The sequence below is a fragment of the Dermacentor silvarum genome, chromosome 4 (genome assembly GCF_013339745.2).
Source record: "Dermacentor silvarum isolate Dsil-2018 chromosome 4, BIME_Dsil_1.4, whole genome shotgun sequence".
NCBI classification, from domain to species: Eukaryota; Metazoa; Arthropoda; class Arachnida; order Ixodida; family Ixodidae; genus Dermacentor; species Dermacentor silvarum.
The window spans coordinates 15,109,227-15,129,529 of record NC_051157.2 but is presented as its reverse complement, the minus strand read 5'-3'; the positions used below and the strand labels follow the sequence as shown (position 1 = coordinate 15,129,529).

At 51.1% G+C, this 20,303-nt stretch overlaps 1 protein-coding gene across 1 annotated transcript; it reads right to left on the bottom strand.

Moving 5' to 3' along the window:
• Positions 1 to 1,021: 1,021 nt before the first annotated feature.
• LOC119448234 (glutamate receptor ionotropic, delta-2) lies at positions 1,022 to 19,923 on the bottom strand. The gene is made up of 7 exons (XM_037711650.1): positions 19,802 to 19,923; positions 19,213 to 19,303; positions 17,687 to 17,845; positions 11,025 to 11,172; positions 10,419 to 10,636; positions 8,851 to 9,140; positions 1,022 to 1,349 (listed from the first exon to the last, which is right to left on the bottom strand). Exons 1-7 carry the CDS (start codon positions 19,921 to 19,923, stop codon positions 1,022 to 1,024), a joined length of 1,356 nt encoding a protein of 451 aa, XP_037567578.1.
• Positions 19,924 to 20,303: the final 380 nt, after the last annotated feature.

The following is a 20,303-nucleotide window of genomic DNA, read 5'->3' as shown; positions in this document are numbered from 1 at the left end:
ATTGCTATCTGTCGGTTTCGATAAACGGCACGCTACACTTCAGGAAAAATAAACGGTGCCATACAGACGCGGATGGAGAAACACGTACAACAGGACGGTAGCCATTTTAAGTTATCCTCCGTCCGCGTCTGTTTTGCGCCTTTTACTAAGGCGAAAGCCTTATATGCCGCATGAAGTGTAAAAACCGGCGAGCGTCCGGCGTTAACATCCGATACAAGAAAACCCATGAGACCAAGTGATGACGTCACGTTCTCGGCGCTGGGCCTTCTGCGGCTTGCACTGCGAAATCCCACTCCACGGCGTCAGACGGATGCCGTGGTGCACACCCGAAAAATTGACTTTGCCCAATTCAAAAATTGAGTTGATCCACGTTCAAAACCGACCTGGCCCACTCCCGCAATTTACGTGGCCCACCCGCAAACTTTGGGTGGCCCTCCCTCAAAATTGACGTTACCCAATTCGAGCACATGGCCAAGTGATAACGTCATGTGAGATAAAGACGTGACCAATTAAGAACCTTAATTCGCAAGGTCACATGACCAAGTGATGACGTCATGTGACAATGTCACGTGACATGGACGTCGATATAGTCGACACGCCCGAATGCTTTCGTATTCAATGCACGTAAGGAGACTTAAGTGCCTCGTAACGTTTTTTTTTTTTTTTTTTTTATTGAAGTGTGGCACACTGACCAGCTCAAACCAAGATTATGCTCACGGCGTGGTAGTTTCTAGGGCCAAAAAATCACAAAGCTTTTCGTTAGTAAGCGCTCTTCGCCACTGGCCGGCCGCTTTCGCGAATATCTTCAGCATCAGGATTATCTGATTTTTTTTTTCTGTCGCACTATTCTAGCGTGATAGTTTTTGGTGAATATGGGCCTTGATTCGGAAGGCGCGTCGCTCGTATGCGCTCACGCGATGGTATAGAAATGATAAGACCGGACTGTGCTTACGCGGCACGCGCCTCCCTCTAGCCCCACCCCACCCAGTGTTCAGTGATGCAGCACAGATGTGTGGGCTCGTCACATCTTGGCAAAAGTCAGCCGCCTCGGGGGTAGTTTAGAGCGCGGAATCCGCGACCTCCTCAGCTGGACAAGAGTGACCCTGGCGCCTTCAGGCGGCTGCTTCTGCGGGCGCTGCGCGGAAGAGCGCGGGTGCAGCATTTCCACCAGGAAGACCACCGCGGCAGCCGTCATGACCAGCGCCCAGAGCACGAAGCTGGCCAGGGTGTCGGTGAAGCTGAGGTCGCCCGCGGCGTGGCCTCCCGCCTGCCGCACGCAGCGTTGCCAGTCGCCCAGGCTGTCGGCCATCCACTTGCTCACCAGGCCGCTTTCGTACATCCACATAATCCTGCATGCACCAAGCCACGGTAGCCGCGCAGTGGCTATGTACGCGATCAATGGGTTAACAAATGAAGTAATCTTGGCCAGCTGGCGTGTGGAAAACGGACTGTAATTAACGCTGCTTCACTGCGACGTTATGCGTCGAAGAGTGCTTTGGACGACGCAAAAGAACAGGCCACAGGACAAGACAAGTGCAAACTGATGTATATTGTAATGCATTAATTACGAAAAGACGTTCGTCACACTTGTTTGTCGTGCCGCGCGATGAGGAAAAAGGACGCAGGAAAAGCCAGTCTGACTCGGGATGCAAAATGCAAACAACATTTATAACAAAAGCCAAACTACACCGGGACAGAACGTTACGGCACATGACATGACAAACATAATGTACTAGAAGAACTAAGGCTGATGGGAGTCCAGAGAGAGAGAGAGAGAGAGAGAGAAATAGAAGAGAGGAAAGGCAGGGAGGTTAACCCGACGCACGTCCGGTTTGCTACCCTGCACTGGGGAAAGGGGGTATAGGGATGAAAAGAGAGAGAAAGAAATAGAGAGAGCACAGTTTCGCGCACAAAGAAACTTCGCACGAAGTCTACAGACGGTCGCCAAGACCTGTCGACTTGAGATAGTGCAACAAGGCTTTCGTGGCTTTCTGTGCCATCGACGCATACGGCCATGGTCCAAGGATCTTCATTTCAGAAAATGGTCGAGAGTCCAGCCGGTTCAATGCTGTCCGGAGAGCTTCACGCTCGACGTCGAACTGGGGACAGAGACATAAGACATGTTCAATTGTTTCTGTAGTTCCACAAGAGTCGCACATGGGCGTATCCCCAATTCCAATGCGGAATGAGTAGGCCTTTGTAAATGCCACCCCGAGCCAGAGGCGGCACAGGACTGTCGCCTCAGAGCGGGAAATGTTTGATGGCACTTGTAGCTTCAAGGATGGGTCAATTTTGTGGAGATGACACTTCGGGAGGTTAAGAGAAGATCAATATTTGTATGTCATAGCTTTAGACACCATATGAAGTTTTCCTGCAGCGTCGGTCCTGGATAAGGGGATTGGGACTGGTCGGCCTTCCAGATGAGCAGACCGGGCGGCTTCGTCGGCGAGGTCATTACCAGCCATGCTGGTATGTCCCGGTAGCCACTGAAATATAATTTCATGCCCTTTAGCGATAGCTTGATGTTGGTCTTCTCTTATCTCGTATACCAGCTGCTCATGAGTCCTGTGATAAATGGCAAAATGCAGACTCTGTAGTGCTGCCTTAGAATCACAAAATATGACCCATTTCTGAGGTGTCTCTTGCAGAAGGTATTGTACAGCAGCACGCAGGGCAGCAAGCTCTGCCGCTGTTGATGTCACGTGTGACAGTTTGAACTTGAGTGTGGTTTTCGTAGCCGGAATGGCAACGGCACCTGAAGAACTGGTACATGAGACGGAACCATCGGTATAGATGCGAATTCGGTCCCAGTAGGTCTCATTCATTAATAGCAGCTTCATCTGTTTAAGAGCTATTCTTGGGTGATTGGCCTTCTTCTTTACTAACGGAATACTTGCGGAATACTTACTCCCGGAATAGGCGAACCTGAGGCTGTTGCAGGCACCACAAGGGTAATGAAGGCCTTGCTGCTGGGGTGTATCCTGATGGAAGGCAATCTGGATTGGTGACGATAACTTCAGAAAACGTGGAACGAGGTCTCTGCGAAGGCAAGAACGCCAAGTGATGATCGGGGACGCGGGAAAGATGGCGGATATGCGCCCTGAGACAATCCACTGCAACGTATGTTTGGATCGGATGTTCTTTGGCGAGGACGATTGTTGCAGGTGTTGACGTGCCGCGAGGAAGTCCTAAGCAAGTGCGCAATGCTTGGCCCTGTAAGTTCTCCAACGAGCGAACATTTGACTTGCACGTATTGGACAACACTGGAAGGCTGTAGCGTAGGTATCCCAGAAATAGAGCTCTGTACAACTGAAGCATGGAGCGTACAGATGTGCCCCATGTTTTCCCGCACATGAATCTCAGTACCTGGGCTATCGACGACAGTTTTTTCTTCAGGTACGAGCAATGAGGGCTCCAGGAAAGATTGCGGTCGATTGTTACACCTAAAAATCGATGGGTCTTTCCGTAGGCAATAGTGTGTCCATTAATATAGACTGGGTATGGTGTCATAAGTTTCCTTGTGAATGCAACCAATGCGCATTTCTCGGTTGACACAGTCAAGCCTTGTGCTTGAAGATATGCTGATGTCAAGATTGCTGCCCGTTGCAAACGCGCACGCACCTGAAGCCGAGTAACTGCAGAAGTTCAAAACGGGAGTCCAAAAAACCAACAGTTCGAAAGAGCTCACAGTACGTGAACAGGAGACGAGAGGTTGCCGGAGTGAGGGGCGATGACGTGACGACGTCGGACACGCCTCGATGTTGGACGGTGAGGAGAAGATGGCTCTTGACAAATCGGGAATTGACGCTCAGAAGTCAGCATGCATCTGAGCCGCAGTGCACGCTGCAGGAACGGTCAGCCTGCCCAGCGGACAGCTGGCGCTCGAGCCGCAGTTCTCGGCGCATATGCGGCCATTAGCCAGGCCACGAACGGTGCTCCGCCGAACAGCTGACCGAGGAGACGCCTTGCCCGCGATCCGCAATGTTCGCGGCAAGTGGTAGCACAGCAGGCCACGCCACGCTCCGAGCTGTAGTACTCGTGCTGGCGAACGCCTTGGCCAAGGACAACGGTCGGGCGACAGCTGCATGGACGGCCGCGTTCCCTGGAGCCTTGATTGTCGGCGTCCGACACTTCGGCCTGCTGTCCTGCATCTCCCGCTGACTAGGCGCGTGTCTCGCCACGAAGCATTTCATCACGTGCTCGCCATACAGAAGAGCGAACCACAATCCCTGAGGACTGGCGTGGTGCTTTGATCATCCAGCCTCTGCCCTACAACATGGCTATAGGGGGACTTACGAAGGCAGGCGAACTGCGTGGGTTACCGCCTTGCAGGGACGCTATGGGTCCCGCCCTGGAGTCTTCTACACGGACGCGTCCGGCCCTCACCATGGCAGGTGGTACACAGCAGCCGTAGTCCATCAAAACGTACCCGTTCAAGGGCTCACCTTTCGAGCGCCGCACATTACTCACGCGGAGGAAGTGGCCATAGCCCTCGCCGCTGCGGACCCCGCATCTCGGATTATCATCACCGATTCGCGGAGTGCGTGTCAAAATCTTACTAAAGGTCGCATCACTATTCACGCCGCTCGTGTCCTCAAGCGCTGTGAATATTTAGGCCGCCCAAATCCACGTGTCGTCATCTGGACTCCGGCCCACGCAGGGCTAGGTGGTAACGAGGCTGCCGATGTCTCAGCCCGAGCGCTTAATTCCCGGGACCCGCTTCGCCTTCCATCGCCTGACGTTCCAGAACCTAATCTGGTAACTTCCTTTCGAGACATCACGGATATGTACAAAACGAATAGGCTCCGATTTCCGCCACCGGCACCGGGCCTGACTAAGACGGAGGAGCGCTGGCTCTTGCGTCTATACACCAACACAATATTGTGCCCGGCGATACTTAAGCATTTCAATCCGGCCTTCTCCGGGGAATGCCCGCACTGTGATCATCCGTTCGCGGATCCTTTCCACATGGTGTGGGCATGTGCCTCAAACCCGGCGGTCCCGCCAATCCCCTCCCCTTCCCCTCCTATCCGAGAGAGCTGGGAGGCTGCCCTGCTCGGCTGCTCGACCTTGGAGGGCCAGATAGCCCTCGTGGCCAGGGCACGCGCCGCTGCAGAAGCCACAGGGGTCCCGGACTAGGGACTCCTCCTAGAGTTTATAAAGGGTCGGCCCTTAAGGCCGTCCCTATCTCTCACTTGTAAATACAGCAAATAAATGTTTTTCACCACCACCACCATCGCCATACGTGACCCAATCGTGACACGATGCATCTTCGGAATACCACTGGGCCATCGCTGATTTGGCGGGATCACTCCAATGCGTGGTCCACTCGCGAAAGAACGCGTGCACACTTCGTCGTCGTCGGCGTCGTTTTCTTTCATTCATCACATATATGTCATCGTAGGGTCTCGCCGCCTGGGCCTACTAGTGCATCTTGCGAAGAAATAAATTCAAGGCACATCATCACAGTCAAACACCGTCTGACCGCATTAAGTCGACCTATATTACCTTAATGTATGCGGCTCTCCAGAAGGCTCAACATGATCCCCTATAGTGACATCAGCTCGTGCTACTGGTGCCGCGCATTTTGCGTTCAGTTCAGTTCTTCAGCGTGCAGCGAAGTTTCTCTCCATCCACTCTGCTGCAGAACACGGAGAGCATTGGTTCTACTTCAGCTTGTGACTTCCACGTTCCAGAAGTGACGGAATACATAAATTGCTCGCTCTCCCGTAAACGAGAGTAGATGGAAGCATGAAATGGCTACCGGCAAAGCAGACTGGTTGTAGATGATACTAGCCACAATCTTAAAATGGGTGTAGTGCAAGTTCGCAACGGCACACCCCACCACACCACACCACAGCAGCACCCCATACTGTGCATTGTTCCATATGGACACTGTCCAGCTAGACGAAGAAAACCGGCTGAAGGCGGCACGACAGGCAGCGAAAGACGCCGGGGAGAGAGAGAGCGCACTGCCCAGCTAGAAGAAAAGCGCCTGAAGGAAGTGCCCCGCAGCGTGGTGCCATCACTCGAGGCGACGCAAAACCCTCGCCGCGCGGAGCCCGCGGACGGCTCGCTTTCAAAAGAGCACCCTGTCTCAGCGCTAAAATATGACAATCAAGTGTATGGTGCCCTGTGTCTGCCTTTTGAACGTCGCTATTGGAAATGACAATTAAAACTTCAGCTTACTAGAAGTCACAGCTTGAGTGATATTGTGAACAAACAGGAACTACTCGGAAGCAATATATTTGGTAACTTGTTTGGGCAGTAACGAGCGTATGTTATGTGGTCCTGTACAAAGGGCTGGAGGCCAGAGACTGCATTTTCTTAACTTTTGACTGGTTGTCCGGATGATCTCGTTTTGTTCTCGCAACGATGCCCGCATGTTCTCGTTTGAGTGCCTGGATAACGGCTCTGCCTTTTGGCTCAAGGTCACTTGAGGGTCTCCGACAACGGGAGCTAAAATGCTTAAAAACTGTCATATCTGCTTAAATTTATCTGTATAGTTTGAAGAATATCGGGTTATCAATATATATCTGTAGTCATATACTACGGCACCTCTCATTGCTAATTGTGCAGCTTTCGGACGTATACGAAGCTTCATCATGTATATCGCCGAATTAGTTTGTCTGTTCTCTGGCTTTCTTGCAATATGCCTCCGTAGAAATGCTGCTACTGCAGCGAACATCGAACCTGCTGATTTCGCGTTCAGCCGCGGAACGCCACAGTTGGTGAGCTATCGTGGCTGGTCGTCGGATTGATTTTTTGGGACGTTACTGGAAATTTTGGCCTTTATTTTATCGCTGGTTGGTTCTCAGCAAATAAATTGTTCAACTGTTCAACAACGTCAGGGTTAAAACCATCCCGGAAATAAATAAATTTTTCCAAATATTTTTGGACAATCAAATTGACCAGAAAAAAAAGCACTGGAACAAATCGGGATGTTCTACCGTTTCAGCGATTGATAAATATGCCCATAAAGCACCACCATGCACTAGTCATTCAAAGATTAGTAACAAGAAGATTGGATAAGTCCGAGAAAAATCATCCGCCGTAAACGACATGCAAGAAAAAGTCGGCACGTACTATCAGCGTCAAATGAAGCGCGAACAGAGGAGCGCGTGGCCGAAGCATAACTGAAGGTAGTGCGCGCCGTCCTGTCCTCACCATTTACAGGCGCGCACATCCGGTTTGACCGCACTGCGAGGTGATGCTGCCTCTTTTAAGGCGAAAGCCTTTAATGGCTCATACTCGCGGCGTCCGACCGTCCGTCCGTCCGTGCACTCGAACGGTGCCAGCTGTGGCCTCTCCCCCTCACACTCTCTCAGCAATCACGTGATGGTACAGTGGCGCATAGCAACAGTTGCGCCGCCACAGCTGTGGCCTCTCCCCCTTACACTCTCTCAGCAATCACGTGATGGCACAGCGGCGCATAGCAATAGTTACGCCGCCACAGCTGTGGCCTCTCCCCCTTACACTCTCTCAGCAATCACGTGATGGCACAGCGGCGGCGGCCGACCGTCCGTCCGTCTGTGCCCTGGAACGGTGCCAGCTGTGGCCTCTCCCCCTCACACTCTCTCAGCAATCACGTGATGGTACAGCGGCGCATAGCAACAGTTACGCCGCCACAGCTGTGGCCTCTCCCCCTTACACTCTTCAGCAATCACGTGATGGCACAGCGGCGGCGTCCGACCGTCCGTCCGTCCGTGCCCTGGAACGGTGCCAGCTGTGGCCTCTCCTCCTCACACTCTTTCAGCAATCACGTGATGGTACAGTGGCGCATAGCAACAGTTGCGCCGCCACTCTCCCCCTTACACTCTTCAGCAATCACGTGATGGCACAGCGGTGGCGGCCGACCGTCCGTCCGTCTGTGCCCTGGAACGGTGCCAGCTGTGGCCTCTCCCCCTCACACTCTCTCAGCAATCACGTGATGGTACAGCGGCGCATAGCAACAGTTACGCCGCCACTCTCCCCCTTACACTCTTCAGCAATCACGTGATGGCACAGCGGCGGCGGCCGACCGTCCGTCCGTCTGTGCCCTGGAACGGTGCCAGCTGTGGCCTCTCCCCCTCACACTCTCTCAGCAATCACGTGATGGTACAGCGGCGCATAGCAACAGTTACGCCGCCACTCTCCCCCTTACACTCTTCAGCAATCACGTGATGGCACAGCGGTGGCGGCCGACCGTCCGTCCGTCTGTGCCCTGGAACGGTGCCAGCTGTGGCCTCTCCTCCTCACACTCTCTCAGAAATAACATGATTTCCACTGGGTGTGTAATACACAAAAAAGGAGATGGCATACTCAGTCGAATGGCCACAGGCTTTCGCCGAACACACTTTGGAAGTCACAAAGTGTCCTTCAATTTTTCGTTTCTGTTCTGGTTCTCTTTTACTTGAAAGCGAGAAAATAAAAATCGAAGAATAAAGAGGCCAAAATATCGCAGCATAGAGCGAGTAGTATCGCACAGTGCGGCGAAACCGTAAGTGCTATCGGCACTATCGGTTTCAAGTGAAACGTGAACAGCGGTGCGCGTGGTATGGTTGGCGCCATCATCATAACTGCGCCAGTATATTTTCTTGCTTTGAACTAAAAGAGAACCAGAACGGAAACGAAAAGGGGGAGCATAACATCGCAGTGCGGTCAAACCGGATGTACGCGCCTGTTAATGGTGATGACTGGACGGTGCGCACTATACCTTCCGTTTTACTTCGGCCACGCGCTCCGCTGTTCGCGTTTCATTTGACGCCGATAGTACCTCCACAATTTGCAGATATTGAACACACATCGCAAAATGCATTAAGCGGTGGCGGTTCGCATATGTACTGCATGCATTCACGCGCACACACGTACCTTGAGTAAACGCGCCGGCGCAGGTCCCTGCGCATGGCACGCGACATGAGGAAGGAGAGCGGGTTTTCGTCGACGTGCTCGCGGGCGAAGTGGAAGCTGGGCACCTGCAGGGTGCGGCGGCAGAAAGCGGCCGTGCGCCACTGCAGCGAGATGTGGTCCACCATGAGCACGGCGCGGCGCTCCACCACCTGGCGCATGTGCTCGTCGCGGAACATGTCGCGCCCCAGCTGGGAACCGTTGGTGCGCGCCACCATGCGCCACAGCGAACTCAGCGCCGGAGAGCGGGCAGTCTGCGCATGTTGTTTAAACTCGGCTAAAGCACGCTGGCGGGTCTAGTTGGCTGGGATGCATGATAATGTGAGTCATTTCCTTCTCGTCCAGTCGCGTTTCACAATGTAATCATGCAATATATACTATACTCGACTCAAGTTACAAAGCCAAGCTTATAATTTAATTGTCTCAACGCACGTAAGGAATGACTTCAAGGTGGCGGCGCGAGCCGAAGGTTGGTTGAATTGAAACGCACTTGCGATATACCATGTAATAGAAAACATTGAATAAATTAAGTTTGTTTCATGTTTAAAAAAATGTCGCAGTTTCGCCCGAAAGGCGAAGCATCAATTGCGATAGCAAATTAGTAGAGAGCTGTTCGAAGTAGGGATAGTAGTTTTATCGGCTGCATAAACTTGGACACATTCGTTTACTAACTGAATTAACAAGCGTGGTGTCAGCGCGCACAAGCAAACATGAATAGATCACACTCGATGACCGCAGACAACCACTGTCAAAACGCTGGCAGCAAGCGCAGCCGCCGCTGCGAGCGAAGGTTCGTGTGGTCTATCGCTTCAACGGAAACTGAGCGGCGAATGCACGCGCATACAAAGGCCAGAGCCGTGTGGAGATCGCTTTCAAGATACGGTGCGCGCGACAGCGTGCACTGGCGCAAAGTACAAGCACAGTTGTTAGCAGAGTAGAAGCTGCCCCCCCCCCTCCCTCCCGCGCTGCCTTCCCGCTTTCCTCCTTTGTCATGGGAGTTTGAGTGGCCAGTTCCCCTTGCGCCCAGTTGCAAGATACGCATTTGGTGCCGCAGCACAGCGTCGCCCCCCCCCCCCCTCCCTCCCTCCCATACCCCCCCGGCTTCTCGCGACGGAAGTCGCGTTTGCTCTCCGCCGTGCGTTCGCTCTCCGTGATAGCGCGCTTTCACTCGCACATACGGCGCGCGGCGACGATTTTATCGCCCTTGGACTTTATACGGAACCTCACGGAGACGACGACGCCGACGGCAGAAATCCGCTTGAAGTGTCCATATAATTGCTATCGCAATAAAACAACGCTTAAAGGTGTGGCTTGCTTTCTGTAGAGAATATTAACCGTGGTTGTCATTTAGAGCAATTGACAAAGCGGGTATTTTTACCCGTGTAAAATTTTGTCCATATTACGAGGCGATTTGTGACATTATTCCGAGCACGGCCACATGCTATTTGTAAAAAGCGACACTAAATTACTGCTTCTGAGTGTTCTTCTTGAAATAGAACGGCATCCTCTAGTATTTGCACTTTAGGACTGACCGATAGGAATGCCTCGTAGTGCGATCCTTTCCAGACGATCGGCCTGAGGGCGCGCCGGGATACTACGTCGTGGATGGTGTCCACTTGCGCCGGCTCGTTCTTGATGGCCATGCTGGACTTCAGATGTCCGGCGAACGAGTTGGCGATCACCAGCACCGACAGCAACCACGCCGTCAGGACGACGCGCGCAGACGTCTGTGCGGGGCTGCGCGGTGAACCTGGAAAATAGGGCGGCAGGAGGTGATTTAGTGCGTAAAAGTGTGTACTGGTATAACACGGACACTATAGATTAGGATGCAGAATTAACGGCGGTGCTTGGATTTCTGACTTTACGATTCAAAAGTGAAGCTCCAATGGTCGTTGCACTCCTCAAACGACATGCATGGTCAATCAGGTGTATGCATGCTAATCTTCTTGCTTTTACTTTCGAAGGAAATACAATAAGGTAAATGTTACACGATGGTTACACCTATTTATATACACCATGCAGTGCTACTGCGTTCCTTGCCTGCAACAATGGTGACTAAGCGCTTGTCTAACGAACATGTGCAATGTGTGCGCGAGTGATACCAAAATGAAACGAAAGCAGCGCCGGCCTTTACGCACTTTCGTAGAGCAGGTTCCCGAAGAGTTCCCAGCCCCATTCGTGCACTCTCGGTGGTATCTTCCTCCATGGCGTCTTGTGAACGATGATTTCCGACAGGCTTATCAGCAGTGCGAGCACGGGCATGGCGCTGACAAGGAGAGCCCAAACCTGCGCAGGAGATTAGTAATTAGTATCAGCGATGATGGCGGCCGTTCCTGGAAACAGCCGCTGCCTTAAGTGAGTTAACAACCTACGATGGCGAATGTAAGGTAGCGCGTTCGTAAAACTTGCGTACGTCGAATGCACCTTGTTAAGCAGGAGATGGGAGACCATCGAGGGGCACCGACTGAATCGTGGACTGAATCATGGGGTGCGCCGACTGAATCACTTTTCAGTCGGCGCACCCCACGAGAACATTGCTACGACTTACGAGTTGCGTTATGTTAAAGGGTACCTCGGCAGAGACGCTTGGTGCGCTATAACGTAAAATGATTCCAAATTGTTTTGATTCCAATTTCTGCAATCAGCCTCCACGATTGGCCAAAACATTTTCGGGCCACTCCCTACTTCGTCTGTCTGTCACACGACGTCACGAAAACCACGATAGCTCGATCCCCATCTTATATAACGTGTGCACACTGATTATGCATGATTAAACCGCACAAAAGAAAAATAATTATTCCTGATTCGACGCCTTTTCACCATTAGCCCTCTGCTATTGGTCCAATGTTTTCTGGCTACGCCCAATTCGCCTGTCTGTCACGTGACCTCACAAAACCGCGAAAACTCACCACTTCAAAGTGACGTGTACGCGAAAAAAAAATGCATTAATATACCGAACAAAGCTGAAAAATTTTCTGAATAGCCACAGACTACCCCGTTCCGAAAGGAATAGAAGATGGCTGTCCGCCGATCGCTCAGGCCCTCGCTACTCGCACCTGCCGGTGAGCATGTATTTATTTGCGCGTGATAAACCTTTTTGCAGGGCAGTAAAACGTTATCGAGCCCTTTCGACATGCATACGACATCGCTATGCCAACTCTTCCTTGCTGAGGATCCGTTTTAGCGGCATTCTTGTCCTTCCGTTGCATGCCGCCGCGATTTTCGACGAGCCACCGCAAGCTAAGTAAGGCGAAGCGGACCAATCGGAGAAGCCGGCACCACCCTCTTCATGCGGTTATCTATTTTCACTGTGGTGGCTCGGCCCCATCGAAACCCTCTCCATTAGAGCGTGCTCCTCGACTCTTGTCAGCCAATTATCAGCCAATTAGATAAGAAAAACCGCTTAGTGTAGACAATGTTATTCGTTTTGAAAGTGAACAAAGGGGACCTCCTATAAACGAGGAGAGTGTTTGATTGGGTTGTTCGGACAACGCTGCGGCTAACCGCCCGATGCTTGGCGTCGATGGTTACGTAAATTTGACGTCAGGAGTTTGAAATCATTTTAGGTTATAGCGCCCTTGGACTTATGAGCTCGGCCGTGCCAGTTGCGTTCTGCAGGTGAAACGTTTGAAGAGTAGCGCAGAATCACGCTTTCTGTTGAAGCTCCCACTTGGGCCGTTAGGGCAGCTCGCTGTTATTACTAGACACTGTGTAATACGCACATGTCAGGACACGCGTAGTGCAAGAAAAACGGTGTCCTCGAAAAGAGAGAAAGGGGGCACCAACTACAGTTCATCAGCACAGATCTTGTAAGAATAACACTGCGGTCGCTAATTAATGTCAGCACATTCTCAGTGAGCGGTAACAACGGCTGTAAACGGCACGACTAATGTGCTTTTGTTGCTTGCCATGGTTCAACGCACGTTTGGATACCTGCAAGGTTCCAGGCCGCCAACATACCTGAAACACCTCCCTGGACAATACCATAACCACTTGCGAGGCTTCAAATACGTGGAATTACGAAGAAGTACCACGTTTCTTCCATTGACTTCCCAGCCGCTCACCCTGTCCCATATATTTACATTATATTGTTACGAGGCATTGCGTATGAGCCTGCGGTTAAAGGATAGCTGTGCTACGCGAAGAAAAAGAAGACGAGACATGCCGCGTGAGATGCTGTCAGCCATTCTCTGGTTAGCAGCAGCCTGTATACATTCTCATATACAATTCCGTCTCTCCCGTGTACTTGTGAATCCCCGTGACAATATAATGGGAACCTTTTGTTGGGCTAGTTGGTGCATGTTACTGAAGTATTAAAGCGCCAAACAGACGACACAAGAGTTCGTGTCTCTTCTTGTGTCGTCTGTTTGGCGCTTCAATACTTCAGTAACAATATAGCGGGACTGTACAAGTATATACCGATGGTTCGGTCACAGCATCTGCCACAGCAGCTGCATTTGATATCCCACAACTCGGCATTACCCGGCGATTTCAACTGGACCACACATCAACATCTACGGCTGCGGAACTGGCGGCAATACGGGAGGCTGTCCGTCTTATGAGAACGCAGACACCTCATAAATGGACGGTGTTCTGCGATGCCAAATCAGCGTTGCAGGCGCTAAAATGCGTTTTAAAGAAAGGACCATATTACCTGCTCGTGCTGGAAATCACTGAACTTCATCACAGTGCCCAGCGTGGTGGCCACTTGATCACTTTTCAATGGCTGCCTGTTCATTGTGGTGTAATTGGCAATGAACTCGCTGACAGTGAGGCAAGATCGGCATTCTCTTCCTGTGATGAAGCACGGATTGCCTACTCGAGACCTGACACCAACTCAATGATCAAGGCACTCTTGCAGGACTTGCGGCGTTGGCAGACAACCACTGTCTGAGGACGCTATTCTCGTCCTGACACTGCAACTTCAATGCGGACAATGCGGACAAGTGCTGCTGAAGTTGATGCGATGTTGCGCTGTAGAAGAGCGATGGAACGAAAAAATGCCGCAGTTTCACCCGAAAGGCGAAGCATCAATTGCGATAGCAAATTAGTAGAGAGCTATACGGAGTAAGGATAGTAGCTTTATCAACTGTATAGATAAACTGGGACATGCAGCAGCTCCAGCAACGCGCAGAACGGTTGTCGACGCCGTCGGCGTTTTGCCCGCGTTCGCTCCGAACGCGCGCGGCGTTGGTACGTGACTGTTGCCGGTGCCTCTGGGGGCGGCTCGGAGGTTTTCGACGAGATAAAAACGGGACACTCGTCGAGCAGCGTGGGAATTCTTTACCACCTTCTCTCCTCCCAACGTTTTATGGCGATAGCAATTATATGGAGACTCCAAGCGGATTTCTGCCGTCGTCGCCGTCGCCGTGAGGTTCCGTATGGAGTCCAACGTAGGGAGCCTACATGCAACGCCGTTTTAAAACGGCGTTGTATGTAGGCTCCCTAGTCCAACGGTGATGAAATCGCCGCTGCGCGCCGTATGCTGTATGTGCGGGAGGGACGCGCGCTTTCACGGTGAGCGAACGCGCGGCGGAGAGCAAACGCGACTTTTTGCGTCTGGCGAAAGGCCGCTTAGGGGGGGGGGGGGGGGGGGGGGGTAGGGAGAGAGGGGAGGCGACGTTTAGCTGTGGCACCAAATGTGTATTTATGTAAAAACGTTGCGAAGCGAGAAGGTGGTAAATATAATAAAGTTTTTGTGCTACTACTACTACCGTTATATTTCCCATTTTTCGTCTACCTCATCCTGAGGCAAGCCTGTCTATGCTCTCGTGATGCTTTCTGTCGTTCATCTGTCGCTTCCCCTATGTCCCTGTTGCACCAGCTTTTCGGTTTCCTTTTTTCTTTCCAACAAACGTGGTGCTTCTCTTTCCTTCTCTTCCATTATTACACTTTGAAGCTCACTAGATTACCACTCTTTGCTTGACCATTTGCCAAGTTCTTTCTTGACTCTTGTGACTGTATTTATTTATTCAGCGTTCGAATTTGGACTGGCCATTCTTCGCTCCATGCTCTTTTTCCCAATTTTATATCCCATTTTCAAAATGATGCGTTTATGTTCATTCGCCTCCGCGCACCCGCGCGGTGGTGGTGCAAGGAACCCAGCAGCGCGCGTACGGCGTGCGTCCTCCGCTGTAATTGGTTGGCCTATTCGGCTAGAGAACAGCCACGCCGCAGCACCCACGGTCACAAAGCAACGACCCATTAACGGCGGAACTGGCTGCGATATCCGCTGTATGTGACGCCGTCCTCAAGCCTCCTTTCGCAGCCTTCACTCATCACACAGTTTATACAGACTCGCAGGCCTCCATTAAGGCCTGCGCCCGGCTGGACTCGCGCAATTAGGCTGTCCACTTAATACAACAGGCGATCTGAACCGCCGACGAGGCTGGCCACACTATCCGCCTCGCATGGGTACCAGGTCACGCTGGGGTCGCTGGCAACCGAATGGCCGACTCTCTGGCAAGGAAGCTTCTTTCCTGCCCCTCAGAGACGCGTCCACAAGTGCCTGACGACCCATACCCCATCGACCCGGACACAGTCTTGGCAGAGGCGAAGGCTGCTCGAAGGGCCGCGCTCCGGAACATCCTCCCGGAAAATCGTACGCCCCTGCCGGGGAAGTTTACCCGTGCTGAGGCCACACGCCTGCGACGCATCGTCACGGAGACAGCAGTGACACCAGCCCGCCGCGCCATGATGCCCCTCCAGACCTGGCAATCAGCCACTTGCCACTCCTGTCCAGGGAACCAGCTGCTGGATCAGAATCATATACTCTGGGGCTGCTCGGATCTCGCCGAGCACCGGAAAGAGCGATAGCCACCCTTACCCCTACTCTTAGGGCTCAGGATTTGGACGCCTGGCGCCTTCCCACTGGTCCCCCCGAGAGACGGCGCCTCATATTTCAGTCGTTACTACAATTTTTACAAGAGTCAAAAATGAATAATAATATTTGAACCTTCTATTTTACCCCTCCCTCCGCCATGATGAATTCATTTCCTGAGCGTGGAAACGTTTTATGGTTATTTTAATAAACGTTCTAACAACAACAACACAAAAATCCGGCGAAGTTCGCAAAGAAAAGCTTCGCTTTTAAAAATGACCTTGGAGCTCGTAAAGATAAAAAAATCACAGCATATCCACGGGGTGAATGATGATGAGTGGGCGAAGCTCCGGAGGGAATCATCGGATCTCCCGCTTAAGGGGACGCTAGCACAAACGCGTTAGAAACGTGCAGTACTCTCTAGTAAGGGGGAGCGGCCACAGCGTCTTACGCAGCCATTTACACATGCCGGAATGTGCACCGCGTTTGCCGACGCCATCACATGACTGCTGAGATTATGGAGCTTTTTTCTCCGTTGACAAAGTACCTCGAACATAGTCTGGTGTTGTCATTCGCGCTCCAGTGTGAGAGGTCATCACTGCTGAAACATAACAGAGAGCAATCAGCTGACACTCAACACCAAGACTGAATAAATGTGTGCTAGCGTGCGCGAGAGAAGTGCTAATTTGCGAATACTCGATGTGTGCTGCGGTGCACTCCAGCCTTAGTTCTGTTCTAAACGCGAGAGAGCATCGGCATGAATGAGCCCGGTTTCAGCAGTCGCGTCTTGATCCAGGCGCAGAAAGGAGCTGCACGTTAACTTATTAATGCACAACAAGAACTACAGTGCGTACAAAGGCCCAACGTGGAGTGCTTACGAAGCTAGATTTGACACATAACAACGACTGCGCATTTGTTTTGGAGCGAGAATAGCTCAACAATTATCAAAACCAATTTACAAGAGCGGGAATCAGATCACGCGTGTTTATGCAGTTGTCGCTTTATTGTGCGTTTTCACGGATGCTGCCTTGTGTTTTTTTTTTCTTTTTATCCTTTTTTTAAGTTTGCGTTTGCGTCTTAGTTCATCAGAAATTCGCAAGAGCGACTCTTGACGGGCCGAACCGCGACGATCCACCTTCAGCCGCCGGGTTTCTCCCCACAGTCTTGAAGGGAAGCGGCACAATTTGATGCCGACATCCCCTTCACGGTTGTCAAAATACCTAAAACAGCAGTATATGCGCATGTTCTTTTTGTTCACACTTCTTACGGAGGAGCTGCCGAGTGGTCGCGGTGAATCCATTGAAAAATTGGAAAAGGAAGCTTTTAGGCGCCTGAGCGCAGTACGGACCAAGGTGAAATGGCAGTGAGGACCTACTCGCGGGTGCTCACCGCCGCTGCTAGGTGGCGCGACATGTACAGCCAAACTGCATTGCATGGTGCCTATACCCCCCGTATTCATAAACGCTCCTCGACTTGAACTTGACTTGCCACCGCCTTGGGCAGCGCGTTCGAAACGCGTTGAAGGTAAGGCGGAGAGGCCACAGCGTCTTACACCAGCTTCTTACACGGGCCGTAACGCGCTAGCACAAACGCGTTAGAAACGCGCTAGAAACGCGGCCTTTCGTTAATGTTGGGTATTTATTGCCATCGTGGTGCGTGTGTCTATGTGCGCTTCGTGGCGTAGTGGGCTAACGCCGCGCGCTCGGAAGCGAGGGGTCCCTGGTTCGATTCCGCGCTACGGACACAACTTCGGAATTTTTTTTCTCATTTTTCTCAGACTGGTTACACACTACTACTACGACGACGGGGACGGAACGGGTGCCGCTATAAGGAGCTTCGCTCCTAAAACGCGGCAACGATACAGTGTCATGCGGTTAGTGGCGTGGACAAGCGTTAAGTGAACGGGCTACATACTCATTTGCGGAAACACGTGTACCGCTCAGCGCGTCGCGAGCATGGGTCAGTTGCAGTCGTGCTCACCTTCCAGTCGAAGGTCAGTATGTATCCGAAGACGTTGGAGGTGCTCTCGCCGCTGCCTGAGAGGATGCCGAACTGCACGTACATGATGGGAGGTCCGTACTCACCCACCGTCATGCGGCTGTGAGACTGGATCATGGGCACGATGGTCATGTCCACCTCCTGTACACGCGGGCAATCGGGGTAAGGATAGCATGTCTGCAAGGTCTGTGAATCAGCATGTTGAAACTAGAGCTATAGTTGTATTGCGTGAAGGCTAAAACAGCTGCTGTTTAAAAGGATCTCGCAACTGATTGTGCACCGTACGAAGAATTTTCATCCCCAAATGTGCGTTAAGAAAGAGTCCTGAATGTACAAACTAAACAGTAGCTCTTGGTGTTTGCAACGGGAATCGTTGAAAGCAGTCTTCTCACATCCCCTATAGGTCAGAAAATGGCACTCGTGTTATTTAGCGAAAAATATGGCCGGACAAAAAATGCGCAGGCCATGTAAGGCGTAGGGTAGATAACTGATGTACCATTAGAGTTACAGAATGGGTGCCAAGAGAAGGGAAGCGCAGTCGAAGACAGTAGAGAACTAGGTGGGGTGACGAAATTGGGAAATTTGCAGGCAGAAATTGGAATCAGCAAGCGCAAGACAGGGGTAATTGGAGACCACAGGGAGGCCTTCGCCCTGCAGTGGACATAAATAAGGCTGCTGAAGCTGATGAGGATGGCGAAACACGGAGACACAAGACAATATTCAACACACACGACTATGCGCATCGTCCTGGGGGTGTGTTCTTGTTTTCTTGTGTTTCCGTGTTTCGTCGTTATCGCGCTAAATAATCCGAGTCTCGGCAATCCCTGACTGGCCTAAGCCAACATACTGCTGCCAGCAAATGATGTGGTTCGGTACCAGGATACTATGGGGCTACGGTGACACAGTATGTTCTCTAACTCGTCCTCTAGAGGCTAAATACGCGTTTTGTTGTAGTATTTATCGCGCAACACAGGTCTTTAACATCAAATGATTTGCTATAAATTGTTGAAGGACCACATTGTACGTACTGAGGACGTCTGAATCTTTCAAGTTAATTTTAGCGGCCGATCTTTCTGTTATCATTTTATCTCTCTCTCTCTATCTTTTTTAATTAGTAACTGTGTATATGTTTCACGTTTACGGCGGCGTTGAGATTTTTCAGATGGTCGATGACTCCTTCGAACTTACGCTATGATTCCTTAGGAAGGTGTGTGCTGTGTGCTTGATTTCACTTTTCTCTCTGCATCTGAATGCCAGGCCTGCACGCATGCAAACTTCCTCACCTTACGTTAAAGATATATTTTTATTAATTGCGTGGTGTGGCTAACTCATATTTGTTTTGCTATTCGCTTACATTGACAATCATCGTCGATGGTTTCTGCACATTTCTTTTTGTCTGCGAACGATCGAGTAAGCAAGTTGCACGCGTGCGGAGAGAGCAAGTTTATGTGCTAATTACAACCTTCATCTAATATATGAAATATAGTAATCAGCTGTCTCAGACGTACCTTTCTCTGGACGTTGCCGACGGCACCTGTCCAAGAGCCGTTTGGGAGCCGGATTCCCATCTGTCCATCCGACGGAAGTATTGCTTCAAACCTGCTCCGAGTGAAGAACGTTTCATTTGTACCACTTGCTTTGTCTCACACTTGCAAATGGCGACTCTACATGACTGCAAAGCATGAAACATCAAGAGTTGACGCCGCGGTGTCCTGTTATCATGCAAATGTTTCTTTCATGCAGCCATTCCCGCGCTGCGGCTTTTCGCAATTCTTAGAAATTGATGACCAAAGTGATATGGTTAAACAGAATGTGACTGAAGTCATATGGTTTGTTTCTCAGTGTCATTTCCCTCGCGTAAGAAAAAGTCGTACGCTAGTGGGAAGCTTGTATTTCTTTCCCTTACATCTATGCATATTGGAAGCACGTGCACCGAGTTTCAGTATTTTGCACACATAGCATACTTGAGCAGTACTTCCAACCATGAATGAAGTGCTCTAAATTATAAGTCAAGGCCGCATCCTTCCTGACTTACATATGAAGTTTACTTCGGGGAAATAGAAAGCAATAGAGAGGAACGGAAGTAACTGAACTCACGTCATATTCAGGCTGGTCGTGAGGGCTTCCAGTACTTGACCCATAGGCCCGCCCACTGCCAGCTTGTCGGCGCGGTAAGCGACAGTCAAGTACGGAGGCCACTGCATTAGCGCCGTCCTCATTGTGCGTCAATACATGAGCACTGGGCATGCGTCCGTTTTCTGCGCACTAAGAAAAGGGAGCGCTAACGTTCGAATGGCTGCATGCGAGGCTGGTATTTCCATGAAGCCAGTTGGATATAGTGCCGTAATGCACCGTACCATAAGTTGGGGCTGTGGTACAAGTACGAGTATGCAGGTGGGTGCCGATAGCGTTCTTTGCCAAATGAGATTAATTAGAAGGATTGACTGATGGTGGTTTAACGTCTCAATGATGAGCTATGAGAGACGCCATAGTGTATAGCTCTGGTTATTTTTGATGGTGAGTGGATATATGAGCGCATGAACGTTTTATTCTTTCTTTATTTCACTATATTGTTGGCAATGAAACACTATAGCCAGTG

Coding starts and splice junctions, on each gene's coding strand:
- LOC119448234 (XM_037711650.1), bottom strand. CDS start 19,923: ATGAGGACGGCGCTAATGCAGTGGCCTCCGTACTTGACTGTCGCTTAC. Junction 17,846..19,212: donor TCGGCAACGTCCAGAGAAAG/GTACGTCTGAGA, acceptor CCGCGTGTACAG/GAGGTGGACATGACCATCGT. Junction 1,350..8,850: donor CGCCGGCGCGTTTACTCAAG/GTACGTGTGTGC, acceptor TGGTGCATGCAG/GATTATGTGGATGTACGAAA.